We start from the raw sequence: 23645 nt of genomic DNA on the forward strand, positions 1-23645 counted from the left end.
TCATCCCACGGTTTCCAGTTCTGGTTTGTCAGTCAAGTGACAACCATGGTTCTTTAACAACGGCTCGGTGTGGTCTGGTCAGCCAAGCATCATTCAGAGGGGAGGAGAGGGGGTATCAAAAAAAAAAAGGATACAGGCTGGGTCATCCATGTCAGGCTCCGGGGTGTCAAAGAAAGGGTGGGTCCCTAGAAGTTCAGGAACCAGTGGAAGCACCAAAGTAGGGTGTCTGCCACCCAGGAACTTCAAGCACCTATAACACACAGATTCAAGCTGGTGAACATCTAAAAGATACAGAGGTTCCCTTTCACAATAACCCCAACACAAAGATGGTTGAGAATTTTTAGGAAACTTACTAGTCGCTTGTCACCAGAAGGTGCCCAAGTGACTTAGAGCGATACACACACACACACAAAATATCATAAGGAAAGAAAAAAGGGGGAATCATACAATCAATATATTGTCTAACGTAACATTTATGGGGGGGAAACCAAAAGCAACACACCCGCCATATAAATAATAACAAACAGCATTAACTATACTCAAAGCACAAACAAGTAAGGAAGTGGGCAAACTCCAGCTGTTTGGATATCTGAATCAGCTACGCATGCTGTGAGTTTGGGGTATAATTCTTAGTGTTTGGATAAGTGAATTTTTGGATAACGAACAGGACCTGCGTGCATGTGCTGTGTTTTCTAAGTTGCTTTGAGCTCCTTTTTGTAAAGAAAAAAGAAAAGAAAAGTGGCTAGTAAGTTCAATGAAAGAATGAATGAATGAATGAATGAATGTGGCCACCAGAAGGGGAGTTCACTGGCCTAAGGAAGAGGCACTTACTTCCAGATGGAATCCCTATCGGTAGGATACTTGGTGAGGTTTTTCAGGAGCTCCACCAGGGCAAGATGGATGCCTTCTTTTGTCGAGACATTGGTGCAACACAGCAGCTCGTGGAGAGCCTCCCGGATGTCTCGGGAAGAATCCTAAAAGCAGCATGAAAAGGCTCAGAATATTACAGGTGCTCTTGGGGGCACTTGCTTGCGGGTTCTGCGCGTAACACCCAGAGTGGTGGGCTGCTTTGAGCGAGTATAAGGCACCATCTTAGGTGCTAAAACACTGGAGAGCTACTGCCTGTCTGGGAAGACAGTACTGGGCCCAGGTGGACCAGAAGCCTGATTTGGGTTTATTATTATTATTATTATTATTATTATTATTATTATTATTATTATTAAATTGATACACCGCCCTTCATCCAAGATCTCAGGGCGGTTCACAGAATAAAACACAAGATTAAAACACAAGCAATAATTAAAACCGAAACAAACAATTCCCCCCTCCCAAACACATGTAAAGGCTGTAAACTATTAATCAGCCAAAGGCCTGGTTGAAGAGGAACGTTTTGCGTGGCGCCTAAAGGAGTATAATGAAGGCACCAGGCGAACCTCCCTGGGGAGAGCGTTCCACAAACAGGGAGCTGCCGCAGAAAAGGCCCGATCTTGTATTGCGACCCTCCGGACCTCACACAGAGGAGGCACATGAAGAGGGGTCTTAGATGATGAATGCAGAGTCCGGGTGGGTTTATATGGGGACAGGAGGTCCTTGAGTTATAGAGGTCCTGAGCCATTTCAGGCTTTATAGGTCAAAACCAGCTGTTTGAATTGGGCCCGGCAGCTAATTTGCAGCTTTCTACGTCGCTGGGAATCATGCAAGTTAGGGTTGGTCGTAATTTCGCAGGACAGCAGAATCAGGCAACCCATAAGTGGGGGGGGGGGGGAGAGATAGAGAGAGATAGAGATAGATAGATAGATAGATAGATAGATAGATAGATAGATAGATACAGGTGGGTAGCCGTGTTGGTCTGCCATAGTCGAAACAAAATAGAAAATTCTTTCCAGTAGCACCTTAGAGACCAACTGAGTTTGTTCTTGGTATGAGCTTTCGTGTGCATGCACACTTCTTTTGTGTGCATGCACAGATAGATAGATAGAGAACTGACGCATGAGAAGAGCAAAGCATGAGCACAAGCCCGTGACTCGTTCCCCATTAACCCAAGAGTTATGGGAAGGACAGCTGTGAACCTATCAGCAAACAATGGGAAAACGTGAACCAGGAGCAACCAAGGAAGAAAAAAACCCCCACAGCTAGGTAGAGAACAACTCGAAAAGTGTACCAAATGAAGCTCTGTTGGTAAGGGAGGGGGGAAACTTGCCTCCAAGACCCCGAGGACGGTGTCCAGCTGGTCCTCCCGGAGAGTGATGTTGTTGGAGATCTTCCTCATGGTATGGATCGACTGGAGCCTCACCTCCTCGATCTCGTCGTTGAACATGTCAACCAGGAAATCGAGGCACTTCTCCGCAAAAGAGGGCGAGGACTGGGCCAGCATGCAGAGGGCCTCAACTGCTGCAATGCGGACCTCTGAGAAATGCAGAGCGAGAGAAAGACAAGGTCAGAGCAGCTGGTGTGGGCTGCCCCTACGTATTTTTGCTGGGGCTGGGGAGGTCCACACACACCCCCTTCTAACTGTTTGAGTCAGCAAGGATCTTTTTAAGGGGAGATATTGGCGGCAAAGCCTTCACGCACCGTACATCTCGTCTTCCAGCCCATGGACAAACGCCCCACAGGCACCCGACTCAATGAGGTTCACAGCTCCGGTGTCTACTTCTTCTTTGGGAGCATCGTCACCCCATTTTCTGCCGCTTGAGAACTCCCCGGAGCTGAAAAGCTCTTTGGCTCGTTCGTGGGCTGTGCGCTTCCGCTGCAGATGCAAAAAGCGTAAAGGTCACATGCCAGAAATGGTACGCAGAGACAATTCCTTATACAGTGGTACCTCGGTTTTTGAGTGCCTAGGAAGCCAAACGTTTCAGTTTTCGAACACCGAAAACCCAGAAGTAAATGCTTCCGTTTTCGAACATGCCTCAGAAGTCGAACGGCTTTTGCTGCATTTTTTTCCCAATTTTTTCAATTGAACTTGCAGCCAGCCCCTTGCACCTCGGTTGTTGAACATTTCGGAAGGCGAACAGTCTTCCGGAATGGATTACATTTGACAATAAGGTAAAGGTAAAGGACCCCTGGACAGTTAAGTCCAGTAAAAGGTGACTATGGGGTTGCAGCTCTTATCTCGCTTTCAGGTCGAGGAAGCCGGCGTTTGTCTGCTGACAGCTTTCCGGGTCATGTGGCCAGCATGACTAAACCGCTTTTGGAGCAACGGGACATCGTGATGGAAACCAAAGCACACGGAAATGCCGTTTAGCTTCCCACTGCAGTGGTACCTATTTATCCACTTGCGCTGGTGTGCTTTTGAACTGCTAGGTTGGCAGGAGCTGGGACAAAGCAATGGGAGCTCACTCTGTCACAGAGATCTGAACTGCCAACCTTCTGATCAGCAAGCCCAAGAGGCTCAGTGGTTTAGACCACAGCACCACTCACGCCCCATATACATATACATATACATATACAGTGGTGCCCCGCTAGACAAATGCCTCGCTAGACGAAAAACTTGCTAGACGAACGGCATTTGCTAGCGGAAGGCTGCCCCGCAAGATGAAAAAAAAAAATTCGTGGCGAAAACCTCCGCTCTGCATTGCCGCTTCGCTAGACGGAAAATTCGCTCTACGAAGACACTCGTAGAACAAATTATTTTCGTCTAGCGGGGCACCACTGTACACATATATATATATGCGCATTAACTGTCTAGATGCCCGACTAGAGCCAGCACATTCAAATACCAAGCTATCGTGAAGATTTTAATATGTGATGTTCTGCTGTGTTTTTGTATATTCTGCTGGAAGCCGCCCAAAGTGGCCGGGGCAACCCAATCAGACGGCAGGGTACAAAAAAAAATTATAATTGTTGTTGCTTGTTGTTAGAATGGTAACATTAACACAACTCCATAGCAGAAGCAAGAACAACACACAAGGCACCCAGAATCTTCAGTGCCTTCTTGTGGCGCTCATTTGAAACAGCTGCCAAAGTTCTGCAAATATCCAAAGCCTGTAGTTCTTCATTCAGCGTCTCCATGCCAAATTGCTGTGTCTTAAGATGCGCAGGGCACCCTTCACCAAAGAAACCAGAATGGCCTGGGGGAGATTTACTGCAAGCTGACAAAGGCTGAGCAAATGCAGCCGAGGCTCAAATTTCACTGGCTTCAACCTGCCAGAAAGCCAGCTTCTGATCTCTTGCAGACAGAGAAAAGGATCCGAGGAGCATCAGGAAGGAACCTGTCGTGCAACTTTCCAGCATGCTGAGGTTAGGACATGGGATGCATAGCAGAAATGATTAAAAATAAATTAAGTTTCTGTACCCTCAGGTCTGACATCAGCTTCTTGTCCAGGGTCTGTTCTAAGAAGTGAGAACTAACTTGCTGCATAGAGCCCTGGGACAAAGTAGGGAAAAGAGGCAAGTTAGCAACAGGGTGATTTTGAACACAGCACAGGTGAGATAAAAATCCTGGCTGTTAGGCTGCCGAACGAAAAATAACATAGTGAAATCAACTTGCGAGTTGGTGTGTTGTTCGATAAGAGATTGAGTGTTGGGGGGGGAGGCTCATTTAATTTCATTGTACACAGGTTGTAAAGGTAAAGGTAAAGGGACCCCTGACCGTTAAATCTAGTTGCGGACGGCTCTGGGGTTGCGCCGCTCATCTCGCTTTAGTGGCCGAGGCTATTAATGTCTAGTGGTCACGATGGCTATGCTCTACACCAGGGTTTCCCAAGCTTGGGTCTCCAGCTGGTTTTGGACTACAATTCCCATCATCCCTGACCACTGGCCCTGCTAGTGAGGGATGATGGGAGTTGTAGTCCAAAAACAGCTGGAGACCCAAGTTTGGGAAACCCTGCTACGCAGTCAAGAGACAGAATGCCTCTGAATACAAGTGGCTAGGAATTTTACGAGAGCAGAGTGTGCTGTTCTGGTCAGGTTTTGCTTGTGGGCTTCCCTTGGAGGCATCTGGTTGGTCACTGTGAGAATAAGATGCTGGACCAGGCAGGCCTTTGGCCTGATGCAGAAGTCAGGTCTCTTCTTATGTTCCAGAGGTTTCACAAACCACTAGCACTTCATGTTCCGACAGACAGCTTGCTCTCTTTTCCAACAGCATAAGGAGATGACAGGGGGCAAAGGCACTTACCAAGAGTTTAGCAGCTTGTACTCTCACCACCCAGGAGCCGTCACTGACCATGTGACAAATCTTCCCAAATGCATCATCCACTAGGCGGATTTCTTCGTTGGAGGAAGGGATTGGCACGATGCTGAAGGGATAGGGAGGAAGAGAAAGAGAGACAAGGTGCTGTATCAATGTATCATACCTTGGTTTGTTCTCACCCGCTGAGCCAGGTTTGGCTGAGAGTTGAATCTTCTATACCTTTCCCTACAATGTTGTGAACGGAGAGAGGGTTGAAGAATCCTACCCAACACACTTGCTCAATTTAGCTTGCGTAAATAAAAGGCATGTTTCATTAAGTGAACACCGAGGAACCAGGGCTCCAAGCTGGAAAAAAACCACAGCCAAAGTACTTTTAAATAAAGCTGTGAGGTTTGGAGCTTTCAGGGTTAAATAAGCTCAACAGTTCGCCCCTCCCACAGGGAGGATGATGTCACAACATCCAGGTAGTTCTGCTGTATGCGAAGCCTATGTGATTTATGTGACGCACTGTTTATTTTCTGTTCAGTTCTGGTTTCACTTTTGACCGGAGCGGAGACATGTCGTCCGTAAGCCCGGGAGTGTCCATGATTTATATGCCTGTAAATAAAGCTTGTTGACTTGAAAGAAGCTGGACTCTGTGGAATTTATTGCTGGCAGGCTCTGAGGCACAAGGCACACACACCGCTGTGCAGGAGACGTTTGAGAAACGCTGCAAAAGCACGGGAGAAGATACGGAGCCGAAGTGTTGCAGGACACCACTCCAAGTGCTATACTGGTTTTGAGGCTTTTCCAGTTAAAACCAAAAGCCCCAACAAACCATGGTTTTCATAACATTTAGTTAAGTTTGATATATCATATGCCTGGTTTACACATTATGCTTGGCCACAGTTTATTAAACCATCATTTGAGCGTCCTCATTCTGCCCAGTGGTTTAACTATGGGTTGTTTACTGCCAACAAACCACAACTTGACGCTATGGTTTGGTGCTGGATTACAAACCTTGGTTTTTTTCAACTGTGGTTTGACATCACACGCAGCCCCACAAAACACTTCCTTAACCATGGTTTGTTTCACTACCTTACTCGAGATGCCAGCTGGAAAAAGCTTTAAAGGGGCTTGAGGCAAAGAGAAGCAGGAAAACAGAACAGACCTTGGAGAAATAAGTCACGGTTTGTTTGATTATCTGCAGGACAACTCTCTCTCTCACTCTCTGACCCATGCCCACACAGCATGGAAACTCAGGCAAAAGAAAACTTTGCAGCCTTTTAACTTTACAAGACTGGTCATAGCCGATTCCCCATCCCTTCATTTAGGACTGCCAGGTATTCCATGCATACCTTTCTGGATAAAGCTGACTGAGGACCCAAGTAAGCTGAACCGCAGCACTGCGGACCTGTTCATAGTCGTCGGTTAAGAGTTTGCATGCCTGAAAAGGAAGATCTCCAGTTAGCTACCATCAGCGCTAAGTCCTTCCACCAATAATTTATATTGCATGCTACACTTCGTTTCTTTTAAGAGGTTTTGTACAGTCATACCTCGGGTTACGGCTGCTTCAGGTTGCGCGATTTTGGGTTGCGCACCGCGCTGAACCCAGAAGTAACAGAACGGGTTACTTCCAGGTTTCGGAGCTCGTGCATGCGCAAAATCGCTAAATCACACTTTGTGCATGCACAGAAGCACGCGGCGCTGCGGGTTGCGAACGCTGTGGGTTGCGAACGTGCTTCCCGCACGGATCACGTTCGCAACCCGAGCGTCCACTGTAATCTGCGGGATACAAACTGGAGGAACTAGCAAATAACTAGCAAATAAAGAAAATACAGTGGTACCTTGGTTCTCAAACGCCTTGGCACTCAAAAACTTGGAACCCAAACACTGCAAACCCAGATGTAAGTGTTCCGGTTTGCAAACTTTTTCAGAAGCCGAACATGTTCCATTTTGAGCGTTACGCTTCCGATTTGAGTGCCACACTTCCGTTTTGAGTGTTACGCTGAGATCTGGCTGTTTTTGCTATTTATTTTGCGTTTTTGTTTTTGTGACTGTGTGGAACCCAGTTCAGCTACTGACAGATTGATTGTGCGACTGCAGTACATTCTTTACTGCTTTCATTTTATGGATCAGTGGTCTTGCTAGAATGAAGGATGGAAGGATCATGCAATGATCATTATCAATGGCTGCCCCCCCTGCACTGCTTAAAACTTAAGATTCTTGTTTTTCACCAGGGGGAAGACAAACTTTTCATCATCTGGGTAATAATGCTGGCAAGCTTGCTATTTTGGGTTTGAGGTCCCAAGATGATTAATTTGCTCACACCCAGCAGCTCTCCTGTTTCAAAACAAACAAGCACTAAGCCAGCAGACACTGCATTTCACAATATTTTCCCCCCAGTGCTTGGTGGCAGGGAGAGGATCGCAAATCTGCTGCAGTCATTAGAAGGCACAGATTGGGTAATTTTTGCTAAGGGTCGGCAGTCAGCTTTAATTTTAGAACACGCGCAAGCGGAGATACCCAAGCGCTGGATAAAGAATCCTGGAGGAGCACACATGGCACCCAGGCCGAAGGCTTGTCACTCCTGGTTTTCAGTGTCGGGCTATTAAAAGAATGGGAACGGTTTAAAAATAAAGGAAGAAGAAGAAGAAAAAGCTAACTTCAATTGCAGTGGGAACTCCAGGGCCCCTGGCATTTGCCCCAACATGCTGGGTGCTCATGCTGGGCCTGCACTGGCTACAATTTAAAAATGTAAGGAACGAAAATATCCTGAAGCGAGTCTTGCGACACAGCCATCCTCCACACAGAAAACAGTAATTACCTGGCTATAAATGGTTTGCTGCAACTTTAATCCCCTTTCATGCAGCTGCAACTGTAGGGAAAAAACGAAAGAAATTGTGATTATAGTACCCAAAACAAAACACTTTTTTTAAAAAAAATGGAGGGGTGGGAAATATCACAAGAGGGGCAGGTCCTTAAAGGATTTGCTACTGGAGTTTAGCTATTAAGGGTATCAGCACTGGAGACTAATAAATAAATAAATAGAGTTGCAGAGATAACCTTACAAGATTATTTTCCACCTCTACAACGAGCTCCGTCTTAAACATCCAAATCCTGCAACTGAGTCCATTATGTGCTTAAGGCAACACTCCTATGTCCACTTTCCCCCGGGAGTCAGACCCATTAAACACTGCGGGACTCGAAATCAGGCCACAAACGCAAGGTTGCTGCTTGGTCGTCCTTTCCTATGATGACTGGATGAGCGTTAGCAGTCATAGAATCATAGAGTTGGAAGAGACCACAAGGGCCATCCAGTCCAACCCCCTGCCAAGCAGGAAACACCATCAAAGCATTCCTGACAGATGGCTGTCAAGCCTCCGCTTAAAGACCTCCAAAGAAGGAGACTCCACCTCACTCCTTGGCAGCAAATTCCACTGTCAAACAGCTCTCACTGTCAGGAAGTTCTTCCTAATGTTTAGGTGGAACTCCATCACCAGGATTCAGCCACACCTTCTCCTTATCACCCAAAAAAGAACCAATTTAATATTATAATCCAGGGGTCGGCAAGGTTTACCTTGCCTAGGCCGGTTCACTCCCACGGGCCAGATCGCACCTGCGCAGAAATGATTTCTGGCGTCTGCGTAGACGCGATTTCCAGTGCTGCAGAAGCGAGTCCCCGCTCCGCGCCAGTTTAGCGCAGCACGCAGGGACTCGCCAAGCGGGCTGCTCGGTTTGGGGGCGGCTTGGGGGGCCGTTTAAAAAACGACCCCCAAGGGCCGCAGGCTGCCGACCCCTGTTATAATCCCTCCAACAACTTCCTAGTCAGCAGCTTCTTTTCATGGAAGGCTACCCAAGAAGGGAGTAAGAGATAGGAAGGCAGGCCAATTTCTCAAAGGGGGAAGGCTGCCATCCCATGGCTATGCCTGCTGGCCACTCAACAGTCCTCATGGTGGCTAAATTCACCCCAGAAACACCTGCTAGACTCCAATGCACACCCCACACTCAAGGAGGATTTTGATTTAAGGGAAGCTGAACTCATCGCTCCCAACACTTACCATTGCTTTTATAGCCGCAGTTCTAACCCGAGGATCCTGGTCACTGAAGTGATCCCCAATGATCTTCTGGACGTCTTTGGGAGGCTGGACTTCGACTTCTTTCGAGGTGCCTTTTTCCACAGTCCCAAGGTAGCCAATCAGGAGGAGGCATTTGGTCCTTACCCCGTGGGAGGAATCAGTCAGATGCTGAGGAATAAGGAAGAAGTAAATGAATGAAAAGATTAGCCCAAACTTCTCCTGACATTTTGTCTTCACTGAAGGAACCTCAGGTTGGGTTCTTGTTGGGGTTTTGGTTTTTTTCAATGGACCGGTTTGTTTGGGGATGCAACAAACTTGGGGACGTTGGGTCTAATATGCAGTGGAAGTTTAAGCATGTTGCCAAATTTGGGGAAGAGGGTTTTTATTGAAATTTCAGCAATAATTGTGGGCGGTGGGTCAAAAAACCACCTGGATTGGCTTTATTAAATCTCCATACACACCCAGCAGAAAACCAGGACATCTTACATTAAAAATAAACAAATCTCAGCAGCAATATACTGGCAAAAATCTTACAAGGGTTAAGCATAGTAAAATGGCACATTAACTGAGTAATTGACACAAAGGTTATGTTCAGTTGGGGGTGGAGATATATTTCTGGCAGATTTCATAATGCAGACCAGTTAAGAAAAAAATGCTGTTAAATCTGTTCCAATGGTCTTTAAAAATATCTGGATTATGTAACTCTTAAGTTATATTTGTTCAAAGGGGACATACCCTCAGGAAAATAACTATGCAGACTGGTGAATCTATATATACACTGTCTGGTTTATTGTTTGTGGGTTGGCTTTACTTGGTTTTGTTATCTTTGGAACAGTTTTGGTGCCAGAGGTTGTATGGCTGTGCAAGAAAAGGAACAAAAAGTTGATTGTTATTATTTTTAAAAACCTTGTCCCCAAGCCACTTTTCCATCTCATGCCATGCTCCCTCCCTACACTACTCTGTGCCCTTTTTTTGCCAGTCTGGAAAGCATCCTTGAACTGTATTAATGCCTCTTGGTTGCATGGATGGAAAGGGGTGCTTGCTATGTAGAGCCTCTTGACTTTTGCCTTGCTGGAACGTAGACGACTGCCAGTTACATCCAGTGCTCTGCCCACCTTTGGCCTCTAGCCTACCTACTATCCCCACAGGGACATGCTGCTTTCAGACTGAAAGAAGTTTCTACCCACCTAAAAACCTTTTCATAATAATAATAATTATTGTTATTATTTATTTATTCCCCACCCATCTGACTGGGTTTCCCCAGCCACTCTGAGCGGATCCCAACCCAATATTAAAAACACAATACAGCGTTAAACATTAAAAACTTCCCTAAACAGGGCTGCCTTCAAGTGTCTTTCCATTATTTAATAGTTACAGGTAGGTAGCCGTGTTGGTCTGCCATAGTCAAAAAAAAATAAAAAATAAAAAAAAATACTTCCAGTAGCACCTTAGAGACCAACTAAGTTTGTTCTTGATATGAGCTTTCGTCTGAAGAAGTGTGCATGCACACGAAAGCTCATACCAAGAACAATCTTAGTTGGTCTCTAAGGTGCTACTGGAAGGATATTTTTTATTTTTTATTTCATTATTTAATAGTTCAAATTACCTTGCAGGCAACATCCACCAGGCGCATCCTCACAGCAGGGCTTTCTTGGAGCTTCTTTCCAATCACCAACAAGGTATCCAGCAGCTGAGCAAGAACTTGGTGAGACTCTTAAAAAAAAACAGTTAAAAAAAAAGAAAGTCATTATTTCATCTTGCATTGACTCATGTCCCGGGTCTGGAGGCAAATGCCCAGCAAGTACGCTGAATCTAAGCAGGTAACCATTTGATTCAATCATTTTAACTCTTCACTTGAATTTCCAAACACCATTCTGAAATATCACACGGGCTTTCTATTAATACGAAGACCGGTCTTCTAGTTTTTCCATCTGCTCTGCCAAATGGAGAAACGCCAGCGATTCTGTTTCGTTCACTTCTTATGGTAAGTCTTGCCACTTTTCTGAACCGGTTTCATAAACTTTGGTTGCAAGCTTGCACTGAGCCTGCAGAGAGCTAAACCATGAGCCAAGGTTCAGCCAACACACTATGCCAAGCCATGATTTAGCAGTGTGCACGTGCAACAACCCCCACCCCCAACAAAATGAAATTTGGAAGGATTTGTACACCTCACCAGACTCCGTTTGAAAAATATCACCTACTCTCATTTTGGAGTGTGTTGATGGCATCGTCCAGAATGCAGTCAGGAGAAAAGCCTGGAGTCTTTGTCAGCAAACCCAGCAAGGAAGCAACCTTCAACCTCACAGAAGGATCATTCTCCTAGGATGACAATAAGAGAAAAAGGAGGACTAAAGCCTTCACAAACAAGAAGCCTTTATCACACTGATCCCAAAACCAGATACAGATAGAATGCAAATGAAAAATTATCGTCCAATTTCCCTTTTGAACGTGGATTACAAAATTTTTGCAAATGTTATGGCTACAAGATTAAAAAGAGTGCTGAAAGATTATATACATAAAGATCAAGCGGGTTTCCTTCCAGGAAGACAAATAAGCAACAATACAAGAATTATTGTGGACATTCTAGAAAAACTGGAAAGAAACATAAATACAGAGGCAGCACTATTGTTTATTGACGCGGAGAAAGCCTTTGACAAGATATCTTGGATGTTTATGAAAAAGAATTTGGAAAAGATGGAAGTTGGAGAAAGATTCTTAAATGGTATTAAAGCCATTTATACAGAACAAAGAGCAAAAATAATAGTAAATGGTGTGATATCGGAGGAAATTGAAGTTGAAAAAGGAACAAGACAAGGGTGCCCTATCTCCCCTTTATTATTTATTACGGTCCTGGAGGTCCTTTTAAATATGTTACGAAAAGAGAAACAGATAAAAGGAATCAGGGTGGGAGAGAAAGAATACAAACTACGCGCCTTTGCAGATGATTTGATGTTATCCCTACAAGAACCAGAAAGCAGTGTCCCCAAAGCCTTGGAATTAATTGAACAATTTGGACGTGTAGCTGGCTTCAAATTAAATAAACAGAAAACCAAAGTTTTAAGTAAAAATATGAGTGCAGAACAGATACAAAGATTACAAGATGGCACAGGCCTCAACTTTGTTAAATCTGTAAAATATCTAGGTATCAATCTCACAGCAAAAAACGTGAACCTGTACAAAGATAATTATGAAAAACTGTGGATAGAGATAAAGAAAGATCTCGAGATATGGACAAGATTGAAACTGTCGTTAATGGGAAGAATAGCCGCGATTAAAATGAATGTCCTACCAAGGATGCTGTTTTTATTCCAAGCCATACCAATTTTGGATAAAATGGACTGTTTTAAGATATGGCAAAGGGACTTATCGAAGTTTATATGGCAGGGCAAAAAGCCGAGAATTAAGTTTAAGGTTTTGACAGACTCTAAAGCAGTGGTGGCGAACCTTTTAGAGACCGAGTGCCCAAACTGTAAACCAAAAACCACTTATTTATCACAAGGTGCCCAAACTTGTTGAGCTTTTTTGGGGGGAGCTGCCGACCAAAGTTTTGGAGCTTTTTTGGGGGGGTTGCACAAAAGCTGCTTTGCTTTTGGGGGGCGCCCCAAAGCTGCTGAGCTTTTTTGGGGGGAAGGGAGTCGATGTTGCAGGGTGCAACGTTACCGTGAGCTGCATCGAGCGGATTGGAAAGATCTGTGGGGCTGGGGGGGGGGGGGGAGGAAGATTGCCACCGATTGTGCTTTGTGTGTGTTTGTGTTTTCTGACCGAGGGGTGGAGGAGAGCCCGTCTTGCTGAATCAGACCGAGGAAAAAGTGTGAGCTTTGTGGCGGGCAAGGAGGAAGCAGGAGTGATGAGAGAGCAAAGGCGAAAACTAGAGGAAGGCGCTGTTGCTGCGGGGCTCTGCCGGGAGGACCGTCGCCTTCGCCACTCACACTCCTGCGCTCGGGAAGGGCTCGAGGAGCCTCAAGTGTCCGCCCCTCCCTGGCGTCTTCTTAGGCAGCCGGGACTATGGAGACTTTGAATGGCACCAGCCTCGGCGAGCCTCTGAAGTCGCCGCAGAGCCTGCACCACTCCTTCGCCGAGAAGAAGGGGCTCCACCGAGCTCCTTCCCCAGCCAACCCTTTCCTCAAGGACCTCCACACCTGGGCAGCTTCTGCCAAGCCCCCGCCGGTGCCCCCCAAATCCCCCAGCCCCCAAATCCCCCAGCCTCTCCAGCAAGCCGCAGTCCCCGCAGACGGGAGCCCACCCGCAGGGGCGTCGCTATGGGGGCGGTGGGGGTGGCACGCTGCCGGCCCTTTGCTGGCGGCGCTCAAAGGAGGCGAGGCAGGCTGAGGGGCGACGCCTGGCCCCGGTGGCAGAGCGGGCGCTGGCTGCGGCTGCTCGCATTCCCGATCGCTGGAGCCGGTGCCGGATTCCGCATCGCTGCTGGCGGCCTGAGCCAGCCTCTGCTCGTCGGAGAGCGGCTCGGACGGGCAGTCGGACAGGTCGGAGCTGCTGTCCGTGTGGCTGTTCCTGGCGCCGGATCCGCTGCCCAGCCCAGCGGCCGGTGCCAGGGAACCCGGCGGGGCCAAGGAGGCACATCGCTTGCCCTTCCTGCCTTTGCTTGGCTCGCCACCGGGCTGCCTCCCGCCGGCCTTGGCGCCCGCCTGATCCTGGGCCCGGGCTGCCTTCTTGCTCGAGAGGGTGGATTTGGCGCTGCTCGCCTTGCCAGGCGTGCCGGCAGCGAGGCAAGCCGCCGCCGCCTTCGCACCCTGGGCGCAGCTCCGCCGGGAGAGGCGGCTCTGCGTGGCCAGCAGCCCCGGCGAGTGCGGGCAGGCAACAGTGGACGCAAGCCTGGGGGAAAAACAACAACAGCAGCACAGATGGGCCGATGGTGCGCGTGCCAGCAGTGAGGGCTCTGCGTGCCAAATCTGGCACGCGTGCCATAGGTTCGCCACCACTGCTCTAAAGAGAGAGGAGGCTTTGCCCTGCCGGATTTAAGACTTTATTTTGAAGCAGTGGCCTTTTGCTGGTTAAAAGACTGGTTTAAATTAGAGAATGTAGATGTGTTGGACTTGGAAGGACACGATAACATGTTTGGTTGGCATGCATACCTTTGGTATGACAAAGTTAAAATTCACAGAACATTTAAGAGTCACATAATCAGGAAATCTCTGTATCAGGTTTGGATTAGGTATAAAGACTTGCTGGAGAGAAAGACTCCTAGATGGATATCACCAGTGGAGGCCAAGGCCTATAAGAGACCAAACATGTCTGCAAGTTGGTTACGATACATGGACATATTGCAGCAGGAAGGGGACTCATTTAAGTTGAAAAGTTACGATCAAGTCAAAAGTCAAGTCCCCGACTGGCTGCAATATCACCAGGTACATGAAACATTTAAATTAGACAAAAAAATTGGTTTTCAAGTGGAAAAATCAAAACTGGAAACAGAACTGATCGAATCGAACTCTAAAAACCTTTCCAAGATGTATAATTTGTTGCTAGAGTGGCATACGAAAGACGAATTGGTTAAATCAACAATGATAGATTGGGCAAAAGATGTGGGTCATAACATTATGATGGATGACTGGGAGAGATTATGGCGGAAAGGTATCAATTTCACTGCATGTAATAGCTTAAGAGAAAATGTAATGAAAATGATATATAGATGGTATCTGACACCAGTTAAGTTAGCCAGAATGAATTCTAAAATGTCGGATGTGTGTTGGAAATGTAAATCATCGAAAGGTACCTTTTATCATATGTGGTGGTCATGTTCAGGGGTAAAGGCCTTCTGGGATAAGATTTATAATGAGCTTAAGAAGGTAATGAAAATTACCTTTTGTAAGAAACCAGAGGCATTTCTTTTGAGCATGACCAACGAAGAGATACCCAGTCAGGATAGAGTATTTTTTATGTATGCCACGACAGCGGCTAGAATTTTATTGGCAAGAACTTGGAAGGGTGAAGAGATACCGACAATTGAAGAATGGCAGATGAAGCTGATGGAGTATATGGAGCTCGCAGACCTGACCGCCAGAATCCGAGACCAGAGGGAGGAGAAGGTGTCGCAAGATTGGAAGAAATTTAAGGACTATTTAGTTAAGCATGTTAAATTGAATGTTTGAATATTTGTGCAGAAATATATAAAAGAATCGGCTTTAGAAGTTTAAGGTTAGTTATAATGGTCTTAGAAGAAATTTTGATGTGATAGATCTATTTGTATAAGAAGGTGTTAAGATACAGAATATAAGTTAAGAAATATATTGGTTTAGATAAATTTAAAGAACATTAGGATATTGAGCATGAGTTAATGGGAAAAGAAATGAAGCTACCTAAAGAGTATATATGTTTTTGAAGGCAGAGGAGGGACCAGGGGAAGTCCCCCTAAGAAGTAAAAATAAGTGGAGAAACTAAGATAAGTATTTGGCAAGGTTTGTATAAGTTTTCTTTTTTGTATGGTATTGTTGTGTTTTATATTGTTGATTGTGTATTATGTTTTTATTGTGTTTAGGTATGTTTAATGTTGTTCTTGTTTTGTTTTATGGTAAAATAATAAAATCTTTAAAAAATAAATAAAAATAAAGCCTTCACAAACCAACGCTATCTGGGTGTGCGGTATCCATTGCAGAATTTACATAAAAGTAGACTTTCAATACTGTTCTTCTCAACCACTGTCACCTGTGCAGTAGCAAACAATATCCTCAAATGACAACAACAACAACAACAACAACAATAATAATTTATTTATACCCTGCCCATCTGGCTGGGGTCTCCCCAGCCACTCTGGGCGGCTTCCAACAGAATATTAAAATGCAATAATATATTAAACATTAAAAGCTTCCCTAAACAGGGCTGCCTTCGGATGTCTTCTTAAAGTTTGGTAGTTGTTTTTCACTTTGACATCTGGTGGGAGGGCGTTCCACAGGGCGGGTGCCACTACCGAGAAGGCCCTCTGCCTGGTTCCCTGTAACTTGGCTTCTCGTAGCGAGGGAACCGCCGGAAGGCCCTCGGCACTGGACCTCAGTGTCCGGGCAGAACAATGGAGGTGGAGACGCTCCTTCAACTACTTACCATTTAATTTTCATTCTTAAAATCCCTAGAAATTGACTGGTTTTTGCCCCCAAGACACCTTGCGATACCGTGAGATATCGCCACTTGGCCCTACCTTGTAATAATGCTCCAGCAAGATTCTGACCACTCCTTCCACACTTTCGGCTTCCACTGGCTTCCGAGCAAACTGAAGGAGGTACTGCAAAGCATCCGCTGGCGAAGTGGCCTTGCACAGATCCACATGGAGTGCGGCCGACTTACTTGGTTTGGTCAGTCGGAGTTTCTTCGCTGAAATTTCCTCATGCTGCTGTTGCTGAAATACGAACGCTGTGTTAGGCTGCATTCACACACGAACAAACAAGAGCAGCAGTATTAACTTGTTCTCCACAAGTTGTTGCAGAGTAACTTCCTTATTGCTGTTATTATAGCTTCGCGATACTTCACTTGTCTACAACATCCTATGAGCCTTTAGCAGCTCACCAAATTAGGGGAACTGTGGAAAAGGGTTACATTCATTAGATTTGTACTTTACTGCCCACTAAGAAAGTCCCAAAGTGGGTTACAATAAAAATACTACACATCTGTCAGGATTTTCACTTTTCACTAACCCTACCTTTGCCTGGTACTGAAACAATGACAAGGCTGGCATCAGGTAAGCCCCTCTGGGAAGAACATTAAATAAATTGCCACAGAGAAGAGATGCTGCCTTTCAAAGGTAGCTCTCAAAACAAGAGGTTTTAAAAAAACACCCTGAATGCCAAATGTTACAGCATCACATTCCAAGACCTGGAGGAAGGATCCGATTTCACTTCTTGATGAGCAGATTCTGAGCTCTCAAATCATTCGCCAGGCAGAAATCCAACAGATAAAGCTTTCCCAACACGCAGACAGAGGTGATTACCAGAAAGGCATCCTTTCGCCTGCAGGTTTTCTGCTCACCTCACAACTCCCGCCAAGAAATCAGCTGGCAAATTGTAAGAGTGACCAATTCTAGCAAGCGTAATGAACCTGCAACCTACCCAGAGGGCCTCTTTCTGCGTATTAGCTTCTCAGTCGTTGCCCCTTAACATTCATTTACTCACTGCATTTACGCCTCGCTTTTCTCCTCCAAGGAGCTCCAAATAACATGCACAGTTCTCTACCACCATTATTAATTATTATTATCGTTACTACAGTATCATTATCATTATGAATTTGGTAGCCACTTTTCATCTGTCCCAGGGTAACCCAAATCGACTTACTACCAACCAAACAAAAGGCCCCACGTATAAACATTAAGGCCAAGAGGAAAAATAAATGCACTGAAACCATCCCTCCCACTTCTAAGAGGCCATGGTTTAATCCCTACAACAACCCTGTGAGGTAGGGTCAGGATGAGAGGCAAGCGCAGCTACCTCCCCGCCCCACCCGCACCGAGGTAACACTCAGTGAGCTTCGAGTGGGAGGATTTGAACCCAGGTCCCTAAGCCTGCCACTCTAACCACTGCGCGACATTGTCCTCGCCATGGATGGGAGACGAAGAAGCTTTACAGGTTTCGCCCCCTCTCCCCTTCCTTCCCCACCCCACTTCCAAGGCCCCGCCGGTTACCTGGACCACCACTTTGCTGAACTCTTCGTACACCCGTTTCTTCAGGTGCGCCGCCATGACGGTCCTGCTATTTCGCTTTCCGGCGCCAGCTGAGCCCCGCCGGCCACCGTCCTCTCCCCTTTCCTTCTCTCCCTCCCGCTGCGCGTATACGCCAAAGGGATAAGGTTCTTCAGCCTTCCGTCCTTCTACTTCGGGCTTCCAATCGCAGCCATGAGACTCCTCCGCGTGTGGAGACGAAGAGGGGAGGAAATACTGTAAATAGGAAATATTCTTAATCTTATATATCCATGTTAAGAATTCGAGTAAAGCCGGAGAAGACTGCGGCGCCTTGAAAGCTCGCAGGGGCCGTTGCACCAAGGAAAGACGTGAACGTCTCAATTAATCTGCCACTGCCCAAACGCACACACCTGTTTTTAAGGCGAAGGGCATGGTTATTGGAAAATCATTTGCAAAGAAACCTTCAGTTGCTTGGCTGTTTCAGGCAGCGCTCTAAGCTCCTTCTGGATGCTTGGCTATTTGTTTTTTATGTACAGTATATAAGTTTGGTGGCTCCTATTTAACAGCCACCACTCTTGCCCCGCAAGGGATTTTATGCATGCGATGAGGACACGGAAGTGTCTATAAACAAAAGGTCACTTGAGACTGTAGCTCCTTGTTGGGCAAACAGACTGTAGGCTCGGAAGCAGCAAAAAGGGGGCGGGGCGGACGGAGAGGGGCGGGGCCAGCATTTCTTGGAATGCTGCCTTATGCGTGGGTAGAAATGGAGGTGGTTGTGATGTAAGGGCGCTCTGCACATGCTCAAAGGCACGGATTTATTTATTTATTTATTTGCTTGCTTGCTTTTAAATCCTGCTACTTAAGGGATGCCTGGCGTGCTCTGGTCCATGGGGTCACGAAGAGTCGGACACGACTGAACGACTGAACAACAACAACAACAACTTAAGGGATCAAATTTTTAAAGGGAGACAGAAATAAGAACATCAGAACGGCCTCTGCCTAATAATAATAATAATAATTTTATTATTTATACCCCGCCCATCTGGCTGGGTTTCCCTTCATCAAGTCCGTGGCCCACCTAGACCAGCATCTTGTTCTCATGGTGGCCCAACTAGAAGCCTGCAAGCAGGACCTTAACAAATTACTTTTATAAAATAGGAAAAAATGCTGTTATGAAATGCCAGCATGTTTTGGTAAAGGTATTCTTCAGCAACACAAGAGAGCTGTTTTTTCCCCCTCCAGGAAAAAAAAAAATCTCTCCAGGGCTTCTGATAACAGCAGCTTACTATTTTATAAAACTTTTCTTCAGTCCCATTTTCAGTCTATATTTTATTTTTGTTTACTTGCATGTGGTGCCTTCTAGCCCCCGCCCCATTTAGAGTGACATTTCAGGTCAGGCCTCTAGGATTTGAATCCAGCAACTGAAAGGACTTAAATTAGAATAAAGAGTTAAACTACAAGTGAGTAAATACTGGACTGTAGCACTTCATACTGTGTGTGAGAGAGACAGTGTCATAATTTCTAGTACTGTATGTTACTGGGCAGAAAGTGAGGAGGGATTTGAACCACCACTCTTCTGATCGGCAAGCCCCAGAGGCTCAGGGGTTTAGACCACAGTGCCACCTGGGTCCTCCCTGTGATATATATGATGTCTTGATGATGTATTATGGGAATCTTTGGGAAACTTTAAAATACTGATGTAACCATTGCTCAGGGCTTGTGGCTGCTTCGTCTTTGTGTTAGTGTGAAGTCTTGTTGCAACAATAAAGATCATTCTTACTGGCTGCTGTTTGGCTTCTATCTCCTGACTGAAGTCTCTTGCTTGTGACCTCCGAGCTGAACCTATGGGAGCCAACATTAGGCAATTGGGGGTGCTCAAAGGACCCCCTGTTACAGTAAAAAGTAAAGGTAAAGGGACCCCTGACCATCAAGTCCAGTCGTGTCCGACTCTGGGGTTGCGGCGCTCATCTCGCTCTACAGGCCGAGGGAGCCGGCCTGTTACAGTACTTTGCATAAAAAGGACCCCACATGCAGAAAACAAGGGTATGGCAAAGGGAAATTGAGAACAGGCATCTCCCTGACGTGCTAGTCTTCTACATGCAGAAAGCTGGTTTTTTAAAATGTGTTGAAGCACTGAAAAATGCACCTCCATCTGTCTGCAGTGATAAACTCTGTCCTCTTACTCCACCCCATAATTGAATATAGAGGTGAAACTCGAAAAATTAAAATATCGTGGAAAAGTCCATTTATGTAAGCAATTGTTTTCATTAGCTACTGGAGTTTAATATATGAGATAGACTCATGACATGCAAAGCGAGATATGTCAAGCCTTTGTTTGTTATAATTGTGATGATTATGGCATACAGCTGATGGGGTTTTCATCAGCTGTACGCCATAATCATCACAATTGTAACAAATAAAGGCTTGACATAGCTAGCTTTGCATGTCGTGAGTCTATCTCATATATTAGTTTCACCTTTTAAGTTGAATTACTGAAAGAAATGAACCTTTCCACGATATTCTAATTTTTCGAGTTTCACCTGTAACTTGCAGAGTGGCTTAAACTTGGACTCAAATTAAATGTGACACCAGGTGAGCGATAACAGATCTTGCTCAGTGTCCGGCACAGAACGCTTAATGTTTAATTAGAGCTATTGGGTGTAACCAGTAATGTGCAAGAGGAAATACACAGTCATGCAACAGGACTTCACCTTCCTCTTGTGTCTCTGCCCTCCCCCAGGTTTCAAGGATACATGGTGGCGGGGGGGGGGGGGAGCTGCAGAGAAAAGGAGGGGCAGGTTTCGTTGCACAAGTACAAGTGTTGTGCAAACAGAACAGCAAACACATATTCCTGGTTGGTGAGGGCCTTGGGCAAATTGTCAATCGTGAACACAGAAGAAATTGCCATGCAGATAAGTATGAACGGTGGTCATTATGAATTTAATAGTGGTCATTCACACACACGTGCAAAAAAATAAGTCAGGTTATTTATTTATTTATTTGCATTTTTATACCACTTAATATTCCAAAAATCTCAGTTGCGACGGTAACATGGACATCCTAGCACCAGTGAATTCAATCCACAAGTGAACCTCTTCATGTGTTGTAAACTTCACGACTTCATGTTGCAATCTCTGTTGCAAGTTCCTTTGTGCAAGAATAGCCACCTTAAGGACAGTTACGGAGTTTCATGGGAAGTCATAAAAATGCTCCCCGCACTGCTTTTTCAATATTTGTGTCTACACTCGTCTCTGAGCCTGACAGATATTATTGCATCCTAACCCATCTGGATCCAGGTGGTGCTGTGGTCTAAACCATAGAGTCTAGGGCTTGCTGATCAGAAGGTCGGCCGTTCGAATCCCTGCCACAGAGTGAGCTCCTGTTGCTCGGTCCCTGCTCCTGCCCACCTAGCTGTTCGAAAGCACGTCAAAGTGCAAGTAGATAAATAGGTACCACTCTGGCGGGAAGGTAAACAACGTTTGTGTGCGCTGCTCTGGTTCGCCAGAAGCAGCCTAGTCATGCTGGCCACATGACCCGGAAGTTGTCTGCGGACAAATGCCGGCTCCCTCGGCCTATAGAGCGAGATGAGCGCCGCAACCCCAGAGTTGGTCAGGGGCCCCTTTACCTTTACCTAACCCATCTTCAGGTTTCAAAAGTTTCTAAACACCTGATTCCACCCTCATAACTTTGCCCTTATGCGTTCCATTCTGCAGTATTTTTGCTCTTGCAGCTGCAGAAACCTGCACGCTGCAGAGTCTTTGCGTAGACATTTAAATCACTCCCCTGCCCACGCAGGAATTCTGGGAAATTTAACTAAAGGGTGCTGGGAATCGTAGCTTTGTGAGGGGCAAACTACAGTTCCCAGGCATCTTTGGGAGGAGAAAACACTCTTTAAAGGCACTCTAAATGTATTGCATATACTCAGTCCTTTGCAGAACAAATAAATGCCAGTTAAGCGGAAACAGACATGCTGTGCTATGACGGAAGACAGCACTCGAGTTCAAAAGTAAATATAAAGTACCGGTAATCCAAGGCATGTGATTTGTTCAAATATCCCTAAAGAACAAGGATACTAAATCGAGAAGCGGCCTCAAGTCTCAAAAATAAATACAAAGGCTGCTCATGAGGGCTAATATAGCAGTAGTGCTGGTGGCAGGTTGGGGGGGGGCAATGGTGATGTTTGTAGACCACAAAGAAAAGACGTACCTGGTTGAGCACACTTAGAATTTCCAAACCATTGCTATTTTTGGGTAGGGTTCAATCACATACTGGCAGCTGCCCTCCCCCCAATCAAATAAAACAATAGGAATACAGTGGTACCTCGGGTTAAGAACTTAATTCGTTCTGGAGGGCCGTTCTTAACCTGAAACTGTTCTTAACCTGAAGCACCACTTTAGCTAATGGGGCCAGACGCGGAGGAAGTCACGACGCAACGTCAGAACAGAGTACGCATGTGCGAAATGTTGCGCATGTGCACTATGTTGCAGGGCCGCCGCCGCTTTTGTGACAATGTGTGCCCGTGGAGGAAAAAGGTGGCTTGTGGGGCTGCCGTGCGCGATTGGCAGCCCCCCACAAGCTGCTGATCACGCGCAGCAGCCCCACAAGCCGCCTTTTCGCTCGACGGGCTCGCAAGGTCGCCGCGGAAGCAGCAGCACCGGCCCAGACGGAGTGCGCACATGTGACATTTCGCGCATGCGTATTCGTCTGGGCCAGCGCTGCTGCTTCCGCGGCGGCTCGAGCAGCAGGGACGGGGCAGCCCCGCAGCAGCGCCGGCGGGTGGGCCCTGGACGGGCCGCGGGGCGGAGCAGCCTCGCTCCGCGGCTTGTTTGCAGGCCACTGAGCAGGTTTGTTTCAAATAAAGTCATACCTTGGTTCCCTAACGACTTAGTCGACGAACAAATTGGCTCCCAAACACCACAAAGCCAGAAGCAAGTGTTCCGGTTTGTGAACGTTTTTCGGAAGCCAAACGTCCGATGTGGCTTCCGCTTGAGTGCAGGAAGCTCCTGCAGCCAACCAGAAACCGTGCCTTGGTTTTCGAACCGTTTTGGGAGTCGAACGGACTCCCGGAACGGATTAAGTTCGAGAACCAAGGTACCACTGCATATGCAATTTCAGTGCCTGTAAACTGGGAGTTGCCTGTACAGTATTTCCCTTGCAACAGTACGAATCCAGGTGAAAATTACAGGAGAAGCAGGTGAGACAGATATAGCCAAGATGCATGCCTCTGAATCAAGAAAAATTAACTCCAGTAGGACTTGGGAACTGGGAAATCCACCCTTGCCCCAAATGTGCTGGAGATCGGCCGAGCTGCTGTCAGGAGCAAAGTTCTCAGGTCATTCCAGCATGCAATATTATCAGCAGCTGAGGTCCCCTTATTTTGAAGCACCAACCCATTGGATATAAGAACATAGGAACATGCCTTATGCCAAATCAGACCACTAGCCCCTCTAGCTCAATATTTGTCTACACTGACTGGCAGCAGCTTTGTGGAGTTTCAGGCAGGGGAAATTCCCAGTCTTGCCCGGAGATGCTGCCGAAGACTGGATTTTACAGGTGAGGTGTGGGACCTACCACTGAGCTATAATAATAAAAATAATAAATTTATTATTTATACCCCACCCATCTGGCTGGGTTTCCCCAGCCACTCTGGGCGGCTCCTAACAGAATATTAAAAATACAATAAAACATTAAACATAAAAAAAATCCCTACACAGGGCTGCCTTCAGATGTCTTCTAAAAGTCAGGTAGTTGTTTATTTCCTTGACATCTGACGGGTGTTCCACAGGGCAGGCGCCACCACCGAGAAGGCCCTCTTCCTGGTTCCCTGTAGCTTCACTTCTCG

General features: G+C 46.3%; 1 protein-coding gene across 2 annotated transcripts in view; it reads right to left on the reverse strand.

Annotated features, from left to right (window-relative positions):
- INTS4 (integrator complex subunit 4) overlaps window positions 1-17959 on the reverse strand; it is a 35921-nt gene extending 17962 nt beyond the window's left edge. The window contains exons 1-13 of one of the 2 annotated variants that reach the window (XM_033146017.1): window positions 17807-17959; window positions 16334-16531; window positions 11388-11505; window positions 10793-10899; window positions 9169-9354; window positions 7935-7985; window positions 6466-6554; window positions 5114-5234; window positions 4292-4363; window positions 2572-2746; window positions 2201-2406; window positions 832-974; window positions 135-250 (exon numbers count right to left, since the gene is read on the reverse strand). In XM_033146017.1, the coding sequence (XP_033001908.1) occupies window positions 135-250; window positions 832-974; window positions 2201-2406; window positions 2572-2746; window positions 4292-4363; window positions 5114-5234; window positions 6466-6554; window positions 7935-7985; window positions 9169-9354; window positions 10793-10899; window positions 11388-11505; window positions 16334-16531; window positions 17807-17863 (1639 nt within the window). In that variant the 5' untranslated portion in view covers window positions 17864-17959. The remainder of the gene's footprint in view (window positions 1-134; window positions 251-831; window positions 975-2200; window positions 2407-2571; window positions 2747-4291; window positions 4364-5113; window positions 5235-6465; window positions 6555-7934; window positions 7986-9168; window positions 9355-10792; window positions 10900-11387; window positions 11506-16333; window positions 16532-17806) is intronic. The other variant, XM_033146018.1, reaches the window with a different exon arrangement.
- Window positions 17960-23645: the final 5686 nt, after the last annotated feature.

Source organism: Lacerta agilis, chromosome 4 (assembly GCF_009819535.1).
Source record: "Lacerta agilis isolate rLacAgi1 chromosome 4, rLacAgi1.pri, whole genome shotgun sequence".
Classification (NCBI taxonomy): domain Eukaryota; kingdom Metazoa; phylum Chordata; class Lepidosauria; order Squamata; family Lacertidae; genus Lacerta; species Lacerta agilis.